Source organism: Dermacentor silvarum, chromosome 11 (genome assembly GCF_013339745.2).
Source record: "Dermacentor silvarum isolate Dsil-2018 chromosome 11, BIME_Dsil_1.4, whole genome shotgun sequence".
Classification (NCBI taxonomy): Eukaryota; Metazoa; Arthropoda; class Arachnida; order Ixodida; family Ixodidae; genus Dermacentor; species Dermacentor silvarum.
The window spans coordinates 48,775,034-48,791,868 of NC_051164.1; the positions used below are offsets into that span (position 1 = coordinate 48,775,034).

Below are 16,835 nucleotides of genomic sequence, written 5' to 3' on the forward strand. Positions count from 1 at the left end.
ACGCATAATTGTGAAACGTTGCATTTATGTGCAATATTTTGTAGAAAATAATCGTTTTGCAAAGCTGGAAACTTGCTTAAAATCAGAAAGACAAAGCTTAGGCAAATCCACGAACTGTGCATCACTCCCAAGCCGGCTGAACCATATTTGCGGCTCCCATAGGCACTAGCACCAGAGTTCCGTCTCGTAATTTTTTGCAGGAACTCTGCGATTCAGTCAACAAGTACAAAGCGCGTTGCTACAGGTAAAAGCAGCGCTCTTGTGCAAGGTCCAAGAAGGGCACTGGACAGAAATGCTACAGACGGAAGCTGTGTTAATGGCGAGAGACTAATGCAGTCATCAGGAAAATATCATTTACAAGAATGCCTTATAACAAATAGCGCGGCGATATCTTTTACGAGATGTCTCAAGCACGCTCAAAATCACAGCTCACGTTCTGCGTGATAGTGGTGACTACATACTGGCTGGCACCGGAACAAGGAATGTTCACAAAGGTGTGCTTAAATTTCCCTTTGAATGTTCACACCTGTGCAGAGTAATTTCTTTGTTCAGTGACCGATGCCGTGGAAATTCATGAAATCCAACTAATGTCACTGCTCTACCAGATTATGCAATTTGTGACACAAAATATTGCAGAAATGCAACAATTGAATAGTTTTAATAAGTGATAAGATTGATGACAGATTTAGGCTCGTTAGTTAGGCCACAGTCTTCAAAGTAATGGAAGTTGCTTAAGCCACCAGTTACCGCACCGCACAACACTCGGTGGAGTCGGAGGATGCCCGTGTTCCAAAAGAGCCGACCTGGCTTCCTCAGCGATGGACAGTGACATTGATGCAGCATTGGACATGGTGGTGATGGCTCGTGGGTGTCAGGTTGATGCCTGCCTCTGTACCTTTTTAAAAGTACCAAGCACTTGTTTACACTACACCACCAGACGATATGAGATGTAACGTCCTGCAGTTTCACTAGGCCGAATGATCTTGACAACCTGGAGAATAATTGAGAAGAGAATGAAAAACTGAACTAGCGTATTATTTGCAGACTAGTACACAACAAATTACACGTAATTATTAATAGTAATCAACTCTTCAGTAATTCTGTAATTGACCTTACTTTTTTTTACTCGGTAATGCATACTGTAATTCAATTACTTTTTCAGTAACCAATCACATGTAACCAGTTACTTTATTGATGCGACAAGCTGTAACAGGCGACAAAACTTTTAGCGCTTGAATATGGCAGGAACTACAGTAGAATGCCTGCAGCCATGCCAAGGTGCAGCCTCTCAGATACGCATGTCAAGACATGCAAACCTGGATGTTCAGTATTTGTTTCACGTAACATTGACGAATTGAACAGGTGCAGTTACGACTTGATAGCAATGGCCACTTCAGATGTCGATGCCACGAAATCATCTCAGGACGATTTTTTGAGCTTTTCACTATCGGGAGCGTCTTCTCTGAGCCTTAGCCACAATGAAGCACTGCGCTTTATAGCGGATCCAAGCAGGAACATCACGGCTTTGAGTAACCACAATTTTGGGTGCAATGTATTGGTACGGTATAACACTGCCCTTCCTTTCAGCATGCACACCGAGAGAGTTTTCAACGTCGCTGCTGATGTCTTCACAAGAAAACGAGGGATGGGGATGGACAAAATGTTTTAAAAAGTAATTGCCAGTGAAGATAAACAATGTTTGAAGGGCTGCAGAGGATATACTGAAAGATCCAGGCCAGCTATTTCTATTTACTGTATTTGTACGATGTTAACAAAAATTTGGAGGAGCGTAAGGCCAGAAGTAATCAACTACTTTTTAACAATTACTCAATTACTTTCTCGAGGCAGTAACCAGTGACTATTATCAACAGCATTTTTTAATGAAATAATTGTGGTTAGCTACATTTTTTTCCTGTAATGCGTACAAGTCTGATTATTTTGTAGCTCAGAAAAGACAGTAAGGAGTTTTACGTTTTGTGCACCCAAACAACTTTGGGTACCCAAAGCGACCCTTGTGCACCTAACGCACCATGCCGTGGTTGTACTCTTTTGAACACCTTGCTTTTTTTTTTTTTAAACCCAGCAATTTGCATCCTCAAACTTTGGGTGCGCAAAATGTAAAAGTTCCTAATGATCATACAAACAAGTTTTGAGGAAGCCTCCCCCTTTACATGTTAATGCAGTTTTTTTCAATATACTTTCAGTAAAGCAATGGCAAGGAACAGCGAATGGAGCCACATAACCATTGGCGAAGCGAAATCATCACCATAATGAATGACATGAGCGACATTTAGCGGCACCAATCTTCTGTGGCACACAACAAAAATGAAATAGGGCTATAAGGTTCAATAGGGCTACATTCTCAATTAAATAAACTGTTCAGTGAAGTGAACAAAAATACTCTTGTATTCTGCAATATGAAAAACTAACCAGAGAATTTCCCATCAATACCACCATGTGTATTTATTGCTTGCCATGTGTTCTGTCCTCTCTTGCTTTGTCATCTCTGTTACCACTTTTTTTTTTCTCAGATACATGCTATGATGTGCCTGACGCACAGAGCTTTTTTCTCGAGTTGTGGTTGCTGTTTATTCTAGACCAACAGGTCCCTCTCATCAGAATGCATGTAATAAATACAGTGTAGTTGATTTTAGAACTGTTGTAGCGAATAATGGTGGACCTAGAATGCACAGCAATGCTCTTTAAGCCTTTAGCCCTTAAGTGCTGTGTGCGAGTACATTGTATGGGTGCCGATGAACCCCTGTGGCTGTGTCCGAGATCATTCATGAACGTGAAACATCTGTAGACTGGTTGCACCATCTAATGAGAAGTTGTTAAACTAAAACTTTAGGGTAGGTATTATTTTTATACGACACATGGCGTGACAAAGCTTATCGACTGCGGGTCCTAGTTGCATCTCTTGTTTTCTGACGAGGAGGACCAGTGAAAAAGCCCACACATTTTTTGAACGATGCATCTTATGAACTCTGATTCAGAGGACTTTGACTTGATTGCGAGGTGTCTTTAAGGAACAATGACAGTGACAAAGAGGCTGTGTTGCTCGAGGAGTATTAATTATTGGAATTAAAATTAATTTGCATAAGTTGTAATTTTTGATTGCATTTTCATATTAAAAATTTGTTAAATGTTCAGCAACAAATTGCCAATAAATAGCACTTGAACTTAAAGGCTATTATATATATTTTGTTGAACTTCAGAAAATTCTCCAGCACCCAAGGGTTAAATCGGGGGCGACGTCCACCAACCAAATAACTATTGGTTCTGTGCCTCAATTGCCATTGCCGAGGTGCAGCTTCGTTTAGAAGGCACAAGTTTGCCCATTGAACATGTCGTCCTGTCACCCCTGCCTGTCACCCCTTTCACACGAGAATATCTCCAGTGCTACAGGAACACAAGGGTTCCATCACGCAAGAAAAGAAATCACTATTCACGTGAATGGAGAAAATGCGACAAAGGGAGTAATGTGGTGCCCTCAAAGAGCAAACTCGGCAGCAGACTAGAAATTCATCCTGTTCCGGGAATTTAACCCGCAAGTTAAACCCATGAGTGCTGCCATTTTGCGGCAGTTACCGCTCTCAGCTAACCAGAAAGCTGATAGCAGTGTGAGGTTGAATCAATCAACAAATCAAAGAGCTAAAAGCTTGAAACAAAATATTTAATCAAATACATTCTGTGCCAATCCAGAGGGTGCAGGAAGTTTCACAAAAGGAAAATTTGCCACCCGCCCGACTTCAGTGGAATGCTGAAGCATATATCTATCATGTACTTCAAATTGGTAGGCCGCCCTATCACTGACATTTCATATGGCACCACTCACATTCCCACAACCTAAGAAATGTGGGAGGAGCTGAAATACCTGTCCCCTTTTGAGTCCAAAGTACCGTGCCACGGGGTCTCCAGCCTGGATCCTCATCAGGTGGTTTTCCTTCAACTTGCTGTGTTGCAGGTGCCAGTCAAGGAAAAAGCTATGCATATACTACATGGCGTTTCAGCGAACAGTTTGAAATTTTTTTACAGGTTGCCTGTGGCGGATAGCACAGTTCTAGTTCATGGGCTGGTCTACTCGAAGAGGCGGACATTACTTGCAGAAAGAATTGAAATGCATAATCGACGAATTAACAAAAATGCACTAATTAATATTTTAAACTAATTACCTTATGACTCATATGGCAATTTACGAATTCTCGGGATGACACCAGTTTCGAGATAATTCCCGAACTTTGCGGAGAAATGCGTTGGCGTTCCAATGACTTTCGTGCTTAAATGCATAAAGCAACGTTTTCTTAAGAAATTAACTAGAACGTCAATGCATTTCTCCGCAAAGTTTGGGAATTAATATCTAGAAACTGGGAATTCATTCCAAGTGGATCCGGATCGCCTTGCAAACGCCACGGCCAGAATTTGTAAATTGCAATATAGGCCATAAGGTAATTAGTCTAAAATATAAATTAGTGCATTTTTGTTAATTAGTCGACTATGCATTCCAATTCTTTCTGCAAGTAATATGCAATGCTGTGAGCCCGCTACATGAAGGTTACGAACGGCATGCACATTATCAGCGTGTCATAGCATTCTTGACGAAAAAGTAGCGAGCACAAGGTTTTTTTGGAATGGAAACGCAAGCAATACAGACGACAATTATTGTTTGGGGAAGAGATACAGCCCGAAGGGTGTAAACTTCTTTTAGAGTGTACAGTGAAGGTGAAGCACAGGACAACAAGGTGGCCTTATGAGGGCAACGCGGGCTTTAGGTAGTGGCACACAGCCAAAGGGATGGACAGACAGACCTAATAAACCCAATTTAGAGCTTTCAACTGCTTTTGCAGTAAATGGCTGCGTGCAAGCAATTATTACAGGAATACTGACATGAACATCTTTGTTTCTCGTCTTTCCTGATTTGATTAGTACCTGTGCGCCAAATCTGGAATGATACCACGAATGCTGCATTATAGATAATTAATGACAGCATCATCAATTGTAACCAGCATTGGCTTGGAGTTTCAGCAAGAGTCAATGCCCGATTTTTTGGACCCCTTCCTTGTGACTACGAAAATGTCAACAAAAAAAAGAACATGGCTATTACTGCCTGCAAGTGCCCAAATCACCACATCCATGTCTGTAATAGCTGTGAAGGCCTACCAGTACAATTATTAGGCATTTCGGTGCTCGTACTGTGACAGCAGATGGTGGGTGTGTGTGCATGTGTAATGTGCCATGAAAGTGGCTCTTTTAACACTTTCGTGACGGCGCCTGTTCCCGTCGACAGTATGTTGTCGATGGTACAAGTTGAATTTTCGCGCCTCTCTGAGCGCTCCGGACAGCTAGCGCCATCGAGCGGGTTAAAAGAGAGACTATTTTATCGGTTTCAGTTTTGTGTTTCTCTTTTCCACCGCGCGGGGATTTTTAAAGCGCCTGCATAGTCGGGGTGACGAGGGCTCGTCGTTTGGCATCTACGTCGCGCGCGTCCGCTCCACGGAAACGGTGAGTTTCCACGGTTTCCAACGCATCTGGGCTGGATTTGCAGATGATCGCAGCAGCACAGACTCGGAAGACTTCGATTCGTCGGACTTCATTACGGACGAAGGAAGTGCGGCAAACCGCCCCGGAACATTGACGGGTATCAGCCGTTGAGTTTTTCTTTCTTCTCGGACCGTGTAATCGCTGCCGCGCATCGACGTAAGGATTTCCAGCGTGTTCTAAAGGTCACAGTTCTTATCTGCAAGATGTAAACGTCGTTCGGACGGGATCATTTACCGGCGGTCGCGCAGAGTCGAGTTTTGTCCACGAAGACGGCCGGGAGTGCACCTTGGAATCGCGCTCCGAAGTGCTGTGTGTACCCGTGTGCCTCAAGAACTTTTGTAGATACAGAGCTTATATTTGCAGGCTGATTTCATATATCTCTTTTCTTGAAAATGTATATTTCAATTTTTTTAAATATTTTTTTTGTGCAAAGCAGCATTGATGTTTTTATCGATCTTTCTCTTTCTTGATGCGATTTTTTTGTTTTGATAATTTTTTTCGTAGTATTTTTAATAAATATGCTGCTTGAAATTAATACCGTTGGAAAGATAATTTCTTCTTCTACAATTTGATACCATACACTTCAACATGAATAATTTCCTGTGGCAGGAAAAAAAAATAATAGCCAGACTACCCGAAAACTACCGATTTTCCCGCGGTCACGAAAGTGTTAAACTCTTCACATGCTTCGCAGCAATACATTACGTATGCTTCACCACGTAACACTGCTGTACTTCGGCGAAGCTGACTTTAGGGAACTGGCATCATGCAATGCTTTTTAGACCCAGGTGTTAGGCCACATCGTGTTAGGCCAAACACCATGTGGCCAAACACAAATGGCATATGCAATGGATCGGCGTGTGAAAGCGCTGTTTTGAGGCTGAGAGATTAATAAAGACGGCTGCGAAGGTGACTTCGAAAAATGCCATTTTGGACCTGCAGTCATGGCAAAAAAAAGTCTGGAAAATCGGATGGCACAGGGTTTCAGCGTCTGAAATTTCAGACACCCTTATACATTGGCTCTATGGGTTACGTGGTGGTGCCACAAAGGTGTCCGAATTACCACGCATGTCAGAAAAATTGGTCCTCTGAAAAATTAAACAATGCGCCACTTCACGGGCAGCGAGACCAACAGTAGTTTTCACAGTCACCTTGAGCAATTCGAGATATATTTGTAGTACACTTTACTGGCAAACTACACTCAGTGATAGGCCAAGAATGCATTGACAAATGTCCTTTGAAGCGAACATGCATTCGTGGACCAGTGAACCACCCCTTCATCTGCATTTTTTTTCTTCTTTCTCCTTTGCTCAGGCGAAGGTGGGGACATGAATAGCATGGAAAACCAATCCCACCTTCGCCAGTATGCCAGTGAGTAAAAGGGGTTACACCAACTTTTCTCTTGTGCATTTTCTAACCTGTGTGTAAGAAGGTTCTCAGAATGCCAGGTGAGGTCAGGCATTAGCCCTCTTATACTTTCATAAAGACCCACCATGACCCTCAGTCCTTGTGTTCACAACCGAAAAATAGCCTGCCACAAATGAAAGATATAGGTATGTGCCATGTAATTAGACGTAACATTAAGCCTCCTACTTTTATGCTGCAAAATCTGACATTATTACATGGAAGGAGTAGCAGATCTCAAACGAGGTGAGGGATCACCCGAACGAGGTGAGGGATGCACCAACAGCCACAGCACACTGCTTGCGCTAGCGACCAATACATAGTATGTTGCGTACTGGAAGCACAAATGTGAACAAATAATACGAACAAATCTGACTTCAAGGATGGGAAGTTGCGGATGCTTTGGGTGGCGGCCGTCCCACAGGACGACGAAGGGAGAACCAGCCAAGTGCTTTGAGTGTGAATGGTGTCAAGGTGTGGCCTCGCATAAGTTTCGCTCGAGCGGCATCGTATTCTAGTGTCACTGTTGGATGTGAGCGTTGATGTGTCTGAAAGTTTAGATGCAGTAGTGGAGTGCCCGGCAAGGAAAACGCTTGTTCATTCAACGTGCTGTCATGAGCGGACAGGGCCCAAGCAGCTTGACACGTCTCGGTGTCTCGTGCTGCAGTAATTGGCGCAATGGTTCGCATTACGTAGATGTCAGGTACAGTCGATTCTGCCAAATCTTTTTTTACACACAAACTGTGGGATTTTGAAGAGATTGATGGCTCTCAACTTGACAACAGTGTTCTTTAACCTTCATATGCTCTTTGTCGAAACATTTAAGCCAGTGGGGCGAGCAGTTCAAATAAACTGTGCGAAATGCATAATCGCCTGCAGACTGGTATCATTTGGCAGATTTGTGGAGTCAACAGTACGAAGCAGTCAGTGTTTTCTTTTGTCTGCTATTTTCAGGCCACAGTGTAGATGCTGCAAACAGTCAGACTGTGTCCAGTCTTCGCATCACGTGACCCATTAGCTCGCGGTCCAGTCCATTGGGTGGATTGAGCATAAGGGATCTACCTTCTAGAAGCACAGACACGGGAAGCAGGTTCACCCCGTTTACGTAGGAGAAGCTTCTCCTGCATTCTTGACCTGTCATTGATAATAAAATATAATTTCAGCAAAAGTCAACCAGCAAAAGCCACTCTGACCACTTGCATCTTAGCCTAAAAAGCAGTATGTCAGATGCCAAGAGCTCCACACCCGAAAAACAAGAATCCAATTTTTTTTTACTCTCTTCTCTCTCACTGAAATCTTGCAATGTCATGGAACATGAAGCTGGCATCAACCAAGAAAGCTGTGCAAGCATTTTTCAAACATGAAAGCACTCGTCCTTAAAGGTTAGTTGGAGACTGGATTGTCCAGGGAACTGCCCCTGCTGATGACTAAGAATGCAACAGCTAAGACGCCTGCTGCACACTAATCACTGTTATGCGTGAAAGCTTTCATGTGTCTACAACCACTCACTACCAACAGCACATCTGGATGTAGGGCACATTCACACGAGTGAGTCCAAGGGTCATGTGATGAAGTTAGGCACTTTGGTCAAGAAGAGACTGTTTCGGTCAGTTGCTCAATGCTAGACTTTTCAGATCCGCAAATGGAGTCACAAAACTATGCTTACGGTTATTTTTTACGTGGTAATGGCTATGCAAACTCATGCACCTGGCACAAGTTACAAGACATTTCGGTGTGGCAATGGGCAGGTCACCCTTGTGGCGTGAATACTAGACATGCGATCTCTGCCAGTTACTGGCGTGAATGCACCCTTAGTGAGGCACAAGTGTAGGAGAACGCTCATGCAAACAAAACGCGTAAATAGCAAAAGGATACTATCGCGCAAGCAGTTCAGTCTTCTCCTCCGGGGTGAGGACCACGTGCTCTGGCACGAGCTGAAAATGAGAACCGGAAGACAGGAGGGGTTAGCAACACTTCTGAAGTCATTCATGGGCTTACAAGATACTACAAATTCATTTTTCAGTACAGCTTTACCACGATCCCATAATCTCAGTCTCCAGTTTTCCATCATCATCATCCTCATCATCAGCCTATTTCACGCCCACTGCGTGATGAAGGCCTCTCCTAGTGGTCTACAATTACTGCTGTCTTGCATCAGCTGACCCCATGTATTATTATCACTAGGTCAACAGTGATTGATGAAAGTGAGATGAAAAAATGTGATGTCACTGCTCTTTCACGCCAGCATTCAACATGGCAGTTTGCCAAAACTAACCTTGGTGTAGCAGCCAATCATTAGGCTAAGCTAGCAAGTACAGTCATAAGCAAATGTATGGAGATCACAGATGCTGTAAAATTGTTGATTGCCAACTGTGCATGTACTGCCAGCGCGTTTTACGTGGCAGAATATGACAGTGTGGCTGCTGCGATAAATCTGCATGCAGTAGCCAAGATGTTAGAATGCACAGCCTGTACTTCACCTTTGTTTTAACCCTTTCAGTGCCGGGTTTTTTCAGAGGTGACGCACCTCCAGCATCGGGCATTTTTTTTTTATCGGATATTATAAAACGAACACAACGGTTTATTTCTGGTTATGCATAGGGGCCAGAATGACATGGATAATGAGAAATGCTCTCTTGGTATGGTCCTCTCATTCCTATCTGACATCAGTGACACGGATGGACAGAAACGTCAATGACACTGAATCGGTTACGGACACCATTAGCTGGCGAAAAATTATATGCGGTCAAGTGCATTCACAAATTACAAAATTTCCCTATTGTGTGTGTGTGCGAATTTGACGGAGTACGAGTTAAATAGCGTGGACAGCAGAGAACTTAAAAGGACAAAACAAATGCTAACAATTGACTGAAATGTTACATTGTGGTGGAAAAACAAGTAAAACGCACACAAAATTATATGAGCAAGTTTTCGTGAAGCCAATGTGAACCTGTCAACCATGAACACACGTGCTCCTTCTTGCAAGATATTGGTTAAACACACAGCCATTCTTCTGTACGAAGAGTAATCGAAGGTTTGGTTATAGACATGCTACCACAAATACACTATCTCAGTAGTTCCTAGCAGCACTGTGTGAGCTGCACGATTCCTTAGCCAATAGGAAGGCCCAATGCCTCTCAAGAAGTGTTAACCTGCACCGCGTTGTCTGCTCAACGCCTGCCTTGCCATCCTGTCAATACATGCTCCATGGTTGGATTGACACAACAAGCGCTACGGCGTGACAACCATAAGATGCATTTACATGAATACGACAGTGGGGGCTTCGTTTCAAATGCACGCTTTCTCAGCAGTTTCTTGCAGTCTGCTCAGCCAGTAGTAAGGTCGAACGCCCTTATGATTGTTCACCCGTGTGACATCATCTACTCGGTGTCTATTTGGTGTTTGCTTGCCACTGTCATCCCGTACCATACTAGAGCAGAGTATTAAACTAACCCTTTCAGCATCACTGACGTACCAATACATTTCTGTATTTCTGTCCCGCCATGTTTTTTTTTTTACATACCTTTTGTCAGATAGGAATGCGAGGACCACATCAAGAAAGCTGTTGCTACTATCAGTGTCATGTTTTTATTTATGTGCAACCAAAATTAAGCCGTTGTGTTTGTTTCATGTAATCCAAGAAAAAAAAACCTGACAATTGGGGTGCATCACCTCTGAAATAAACCCGACACTGAAAAATTTAATGATACAGTGAACTATCAGGCTTTTACAGTGTTCCGCATGATCAACGCAGCCCTAGTGCTAATGCTGTTGTGCCATCAGCCAATCGGAAATCAAACCACTTTTACGGATCGGTGCCACCTCTGTAGTTCTAGCAGCGTCACAACAAGCTGCTGCTATCACTAACAATGACAAAGCATACCTAATGCTTTGCCCTCAGTGTGAGATGAAACTAAGTTATGACGGTTTTTACCATTCATTTCTTGTTGTCAGGGTGCACAGCCAGTAACAAATGCGAATTTGGATCTAAGTGGGTGGTCTAGATTGCATGGGCGCTGCCACGTTGCTACATAATCACAGTTAGGGCGGCTGATACGGTTACCGGCGGTAGTCGCCAGTTTTACTTAAGGGGGGACGCGGCTTTCGGTACCAACTTTCTTGTTTCTTGGTGGATGTCAATGAAAATTGGTACATAGAATAAGAATGGCTCTATGATGCTTTCATAAAAATTTCAAAGCGGTACCATGAAAACTTTTTGCTAGACAAATTATTTCTTTCTTGAACCTCGTGGAGGGACTGGAGGATTTACGAAATCAAGTGAAAAGTTTGTTAAATACTGTATGCACAGCCAAATGTATGCAGAAGGGGATAGCGTTCTCAAAATAATTTTTTTTCGACACTAAAATTTGTAGTTTATGTTTTCTCCAGTCCCACTGCAGTGAGCACGCTTACACTGCAAACAAGGAACCCTACTACGAATTCTTAAAACACTAGGATAAAAAAAGAAGAGCGCTATCCCCTAAAGTACAGTTCAGTGAGTCTGACAAAACAAACGCAATCAAAATGTGTAAAGTAGTTACCAAGATATCTGCTCCACAAGCTGAGCAACATGCCAAAAAAACTGTACTGAGAAAACAAGGTTCAAAGTTGTCAAAATTTAATAGGCACCAGGGTTATAGTCCTTTGTGTCCTTTGCGATGCGGCATCGCTTGACCATCTGACCTGATGGTCTGATGAGCTTTTGCAGCTTTCTTTTTCCGCAAGGCATCTTTTTCGGCTGGGTTCCTGAACAGTTTCGCCAATACGCGCGGACGATGTTCCATCCGTGCTTGAGGTGCTCAGCTGCACGTCCGCGTCGCGCTGCATGCCACCGTCATTGTCACTGCTGAAGTCGCCGGAGCAAACTTTGTTTTAGAGATCGGTGGCTTCGAATTACGAGCACCAAATTGATGCGCAGTCTTGCGTTTCTTCTTGAACAATCGCCGGCCCGTGATAACAGACGAGAGCCGTTCTCCAAGCTAAGAAGGGCCGAGCTTGACAACGTTTTTCGTTTCTCTAACAAGCGAGCGCCGGTCCGTTATCATGAGTGAGATACGATCTCCAAACCACACCGCGACGAGTTGAAAAGACGCGAAATCGGCTCCTCAGCGCCGTCAGCGCGGCGAGCAGACGACCTTTCCGCCGGTTGCTAAGGGCAACCGCCCGGGAGACCAATCCGGAGCCGCGTACAGTCACGTGGCGCGCGCTGCCGATCAGAAACCGCCGCAAGACCTTGAAACTTTTGCTTGCTGTGCGCTTGCGCTTGCCTGGTGCAGCTGGACGAGGCGCCAGATTTGAAGACGGAGAATCGCGCTATCCATAGAGACCAAGATGGCGGCGCTAGGTTACGCGGTTGCGGAGATATCGCGGCTTGAAAAATGCCGTTTTTTCGCTATTTTCGAGAAACTCCTCGCCACCTTAGCTTCGATAAACATTTTTTACATCATTTCCGCGCGATTTTCCGTGACGAAATTTTGAAATAAAATAGAAAAGAAGTCATACAAACTGAAAATGTGATTTTCAAAAAATCGGTTTTTTGGCCAAATATCGCGATGCGAAAGCCGCGTCCCCCCTTAATTCGCAGTATACAATGTGTATATGCAAAGGGCTTAACATGTCGCATCTCTCTGTACTGTATCATGTACGAAGCAACAAATACATCTTTCTAATTCCACCAATAATGAGACAGTTGGGCCTGGAACTATATTCATCTGTGCAAGGATATTCATCTGGAACTATATTCATCTGTGCCTGTGTACACCTCCTACCTTTAGCAGTGCAGTAGTGCTGCAAGTTACTTGTGAAATATAGCATAGTACATAGAGTCTCAACCATAACATGGCCTTGTTCATTCCAGTGCTTGAAGAGGGCCATGCTTTGCAGTTTTCAAATCTGGGAGCACAATTGTACCATTGCACTGCCAAATGTGAACTTGCTTACCTCATGCTCCGTGATATTGATGAGCAACTCCGATTCCAGAAAGTGCTCCAGAATGTACTTGGGTGCCATGTCTCCCAGGGCCTGTAGAGCAAAGAAGTAGAGCAAAGGAAGAGCAAGTTGAATTATTGACCGCAGGGGGCACACCATTATCATGCAATGCAGTGCCTATGAGAGATGCCATGTTGCATGCGCCAGGTTATTTTTACCCTAGCTGTTTCTTTAACCCTTTCTGGTCAACACACAAAAAGCACCCACTGATTTAATGATGCACAAGAGAGCATAATGTAAGAGACGTATTCTGCGACAATCACTTCGGCGATACTATCACTGTCACTTAACGTAGTGCTCAACCAGTCAATCACCGTGTAGCTGATGGCCGAGGTGATACAATCAACGAAAGTGATTGTTGTAGAATACGTCCCCAATTTTCACACATGCACAATGCAAAACAGATGGCGTGAATGCGCTGTCTTATCTCCACTGCAACAGCTTTGTCTGAAACAGGTGCATCTCAGAAGAATATGAAGCAGGAGCGGTAAAAAAGAACAGCACATGAACTCTTGAGGCATACTTTATCAGAACTAAAGGTCCCACGTGTGTCAGTGACACTTTGATCCCCTTTTAATCCTCAGAAATGCACCTGTCTGAGGCAAAGCTGTAGCAGTGGAGATAAGCCACCACTGTCCCGCCACCTGTCGTGCGTTGCATGTGCGCGAAAATTGCGCTATGCTCTCTCTTTTGCATCATGAAATCAGTCGGTGCTTTGTGTGTCTGTCCTTCCCTTTGTATGCCTCGTCTAGTGCTAAAGAACAATGTTTAGCAAGCCACCAACTTGCCCAAGAAGAAGTTCTATTAAGCTTCAGCAAAGCTAATTACACAATTTGCCAACTATGTGCCACAGCTATATATGGCTCTTCATGGGGGGGGTTGACACCACCTTGAAGTTCTTGCACCACCCTGCCGCGACTTCACGGATTATGATGGTGCCGACTTGCGCCCAGTTACTTATTTTGGTTTACAAGATGGACTACGCTGTCTTCTAAACGATCAAATGACTAAACTTGACAAAACTTGAGAACTTTAAACTACACCACAACGTCCCAAATATGAGAAAGCATGTCGCTGTGACGGAAGCCTTAAATGCATTTAGATATGTATTGTACTTCTCTTGTGCATACACATTTCATCAACAATCTTCTCTTGACAATCGTCAAACATATTTTTTGTCCTCGTGCCACACACAACCGCTACAGGCAATGAAACTGCGCTCGTGTCACCCGCTACAGCTGCTACCTCGCTAACACACTCAAGCTTCGTGTCATTTAGATTCCAACACTCCATTGAATGTGCATGCTTTTTAGAGAAGAGACTGTCAGAACCCAGCTGGTGTGGGAACTCGAGGCTGGAGTCAGCGCCCATCTTTCGCTTGCACATCTTTTCTGACTTACCAAGCCTCCTCCCACAACAAGTGCGTCTGTATTGCTATTGAGGAAGCATAACTTACTAATAGGGCTTAACATTAATCTTATGATGTTTTTCACTGGTCGATCTGGAACGGCTGCCGAAATCCTGGAGCGAGTGCTCGCATTTCAGCAATCCTAATCTGCCAGTGGAGAGCGAAAATGCTCCGCGCTGGATCGTACCGGAAGTCAGTGCGCACACGTCACAAGAATCGTCTTCCGCTCTGTGTGTTTCCATGGCCACCAAAATCGCCATCCTCCAGCGAGCGAAGTGACCGTATGGTTCTCGTTCTATTTCCGCCCGAATCCGCGCCTCGGCAGCGGAGCAAGTGAGAGCGATCCGGCACAGAGCGAGTTGATCCGAAACAACCAGCGGAAAGTAGCGAACCCGCTCCAGCTCGACCAGTGAAATTTGGATTTGCTGCCGCGGAGCAAAAAAATCCTGCTCCAGATCAACCAGTGAAAAACGCCATTAGTGTCCCTTTCACCTCCCAAGACCCGAACACAGCTACGGGACATAATTGCTTTTCAAGCTAGTCATTGTTGTGTAATGGTATGTTACGAATGTGAAAGACACTGTTTTAATTTAAATACCACGGTTAGATGCCAAAAGTTGCATCTCCATGTACGTGGAAGAAGTAATCGTCTCCTCATGTTTGCCGTGGTAAAAGCTGCATTTGATTGCCTAAACGCAAAGATGAAGATGGAATAAAGAAGATTGCCATGTTGCTGTGGCATCCTGAATTTTCGCGCCGTCTCGAGGAACTTGAAACACACTTCAAGGTTGCTTTCAGCCATCTGTGAAAACACAGAGGCCTAGATCAAGTTAGTGTCAGATTTCTCGAAAAGAATATGGCTAGGAGACTTCTGTACAGTTGCACATGCACTGGACTTCACATTCGGGATGAATATTTTAAGTTACTTGAGTAATTCCGTGTTAATTTTGAAAAAGACTAAAGGCAATGTGCAATATAATGTGCAAGGGGTCTCGGAAGGTTAAAAAAAAGTCACCGAGACGTACACAGGCAACGAATTAGCAAAGCGAGTAGACCATACCTGCTTGGCTGATGGCGTCATGCCTGCCTGCACGACAATAATGGCACGCGTAATGTTCTCCTCTTGCATCCGCTGGCAATATGTCTTGATTGTCTTGATGCCAATTTTGGGCTCATCAGGGAAGAACACGAACATTTGATCTGCAAAAGTAAGCCAAAGTGTCATTACAAAGACATAGAAAAAAAAAAAATAAGTGTCCACAGGTGAAACTGAATGCACAAAGTAACAGATCTGGGACGATAGATTTACTCTGATTTGCCTTGCGAACGTCGCGTCCAATCAGATTTCAACTGGCCACAAGCAAACTCTGGCATTCTGGCCAGCTACACCACGCCGACTTCCGAAAACGTAGGAAGTAGATTTTTGTAAGGTAATCGAAGTGGCGACGAAACGAATATGCGATGTGCTGCCCTTTATACAACTTACATACATCACTGCGCTGTTCGTACAACAATGGTTCATCGATAGTGGAAAGCACCAGTACCCAACGTAGTACTGTGTTGTCATCGCTTATTGAATTATGGTCTGACAGCAACAGCACATAAGGAACAGGAACATTTACTCACCAGTAGGATCGTCATTGTGGGCAACGAGTACGATAAGGTCGTTTCTGGCAGGCCTCCTCTCACTGAAATTTAAAAAAATATACATATAAAAAAATAAAAAATCGCGAAACATTACAACGCACTGCAGAAACCTCGGGAAGGCACGAAGTTGACGTCTGCAAGTATCGCGGTTTACCTCGGCTTGTCGCCAAACTGCTGCTTGAACTGGTCCAGGGTCTGATCCAATTCATCTTGCGTCACCAGATATCCTCTGTCGTGGCACAGCTAGAGAACACGCGAAACGAAATCGGCGCGGAAGAATTAGGTTCGCATGCGAAACATCGCGCTCTGGGGGCTGCCATCTTGGCATTACCCGGCACCAGCTACGACGAAATGCACGGCGATGAATGAGAATATGGGGTTGAATACCTGCATAATGGTTTTCCGAATCCTCCACAGCTTGTAGGTCTCGGCTTCGTCATCCATCGTTCACGGTGGTAGCTGTTACCGTCAAACAAATTACACGAAAACGCACATGCACAAATACGCGAAATGCATACACGCGACTGGCATAGACAAATAAAAAGTTACTTCTACGATAAACTGGACGTTTAGATGCAGTAGTTTGTTTGAAGCAGAGTGGCAGTGCCGGTAGAAGCAAAGCGGCCAGCAAACAAACAAAATAAGGCACATTTTAACTAAAGTATTGTTTTCGTTCAAAAAAAAATAGTAACTTTTTAATTTTGTGCTTACCACTACTTGTGTTGCATTTTGTTCTGCAGAATGTTTACTGATTAAAAAGTTCTCTAAGGCCATGTACACAATAAATGGCGACAATGACGTCAACAACAACATTACTTTGTTTTTTATTTAAAGTCATATTATTTTA

At 43.9% G+C, this 16,835-nt stretch overlaps 1 protein-coding gene across 1 annotated transcript; it reads right to left on the minus strand.

Annotated features, from left to right (window-relative positions):
• Nucleotides 1–630: 630 nt before the first annotated feature.
• LOC119433853 (DNA-directed RNA polymerases I, II, and III subunit RPABC1) lies at nt 631–16,588 on the minus strand. Its single transcript, XM_037701120.2, has 8 exons — nt 16,376–16,588; nt 16,143–16,231; nt 15,968–16,029; nt 15,402–15,541; nt 12,886–12,966; nt 8,821–8,879; nt 3,878–3,956; nt 631–991 (listed from the first exon to the last, which is right to left on the minus strand). The coding sequence occupies exons 1-8, from the start codon at nt 16,430–16,432 to the stop codon at nt 926–928; spliced, it is 633 nt and encodes a 210-aa protein (XP_037557048.1). The 5' UTR covers nt 16,433–16,588; the 3' UTR covers nt 631–925.
• Between the last annotated feature and the right edge of the window lie 247 nt (nt 16,589–16,835).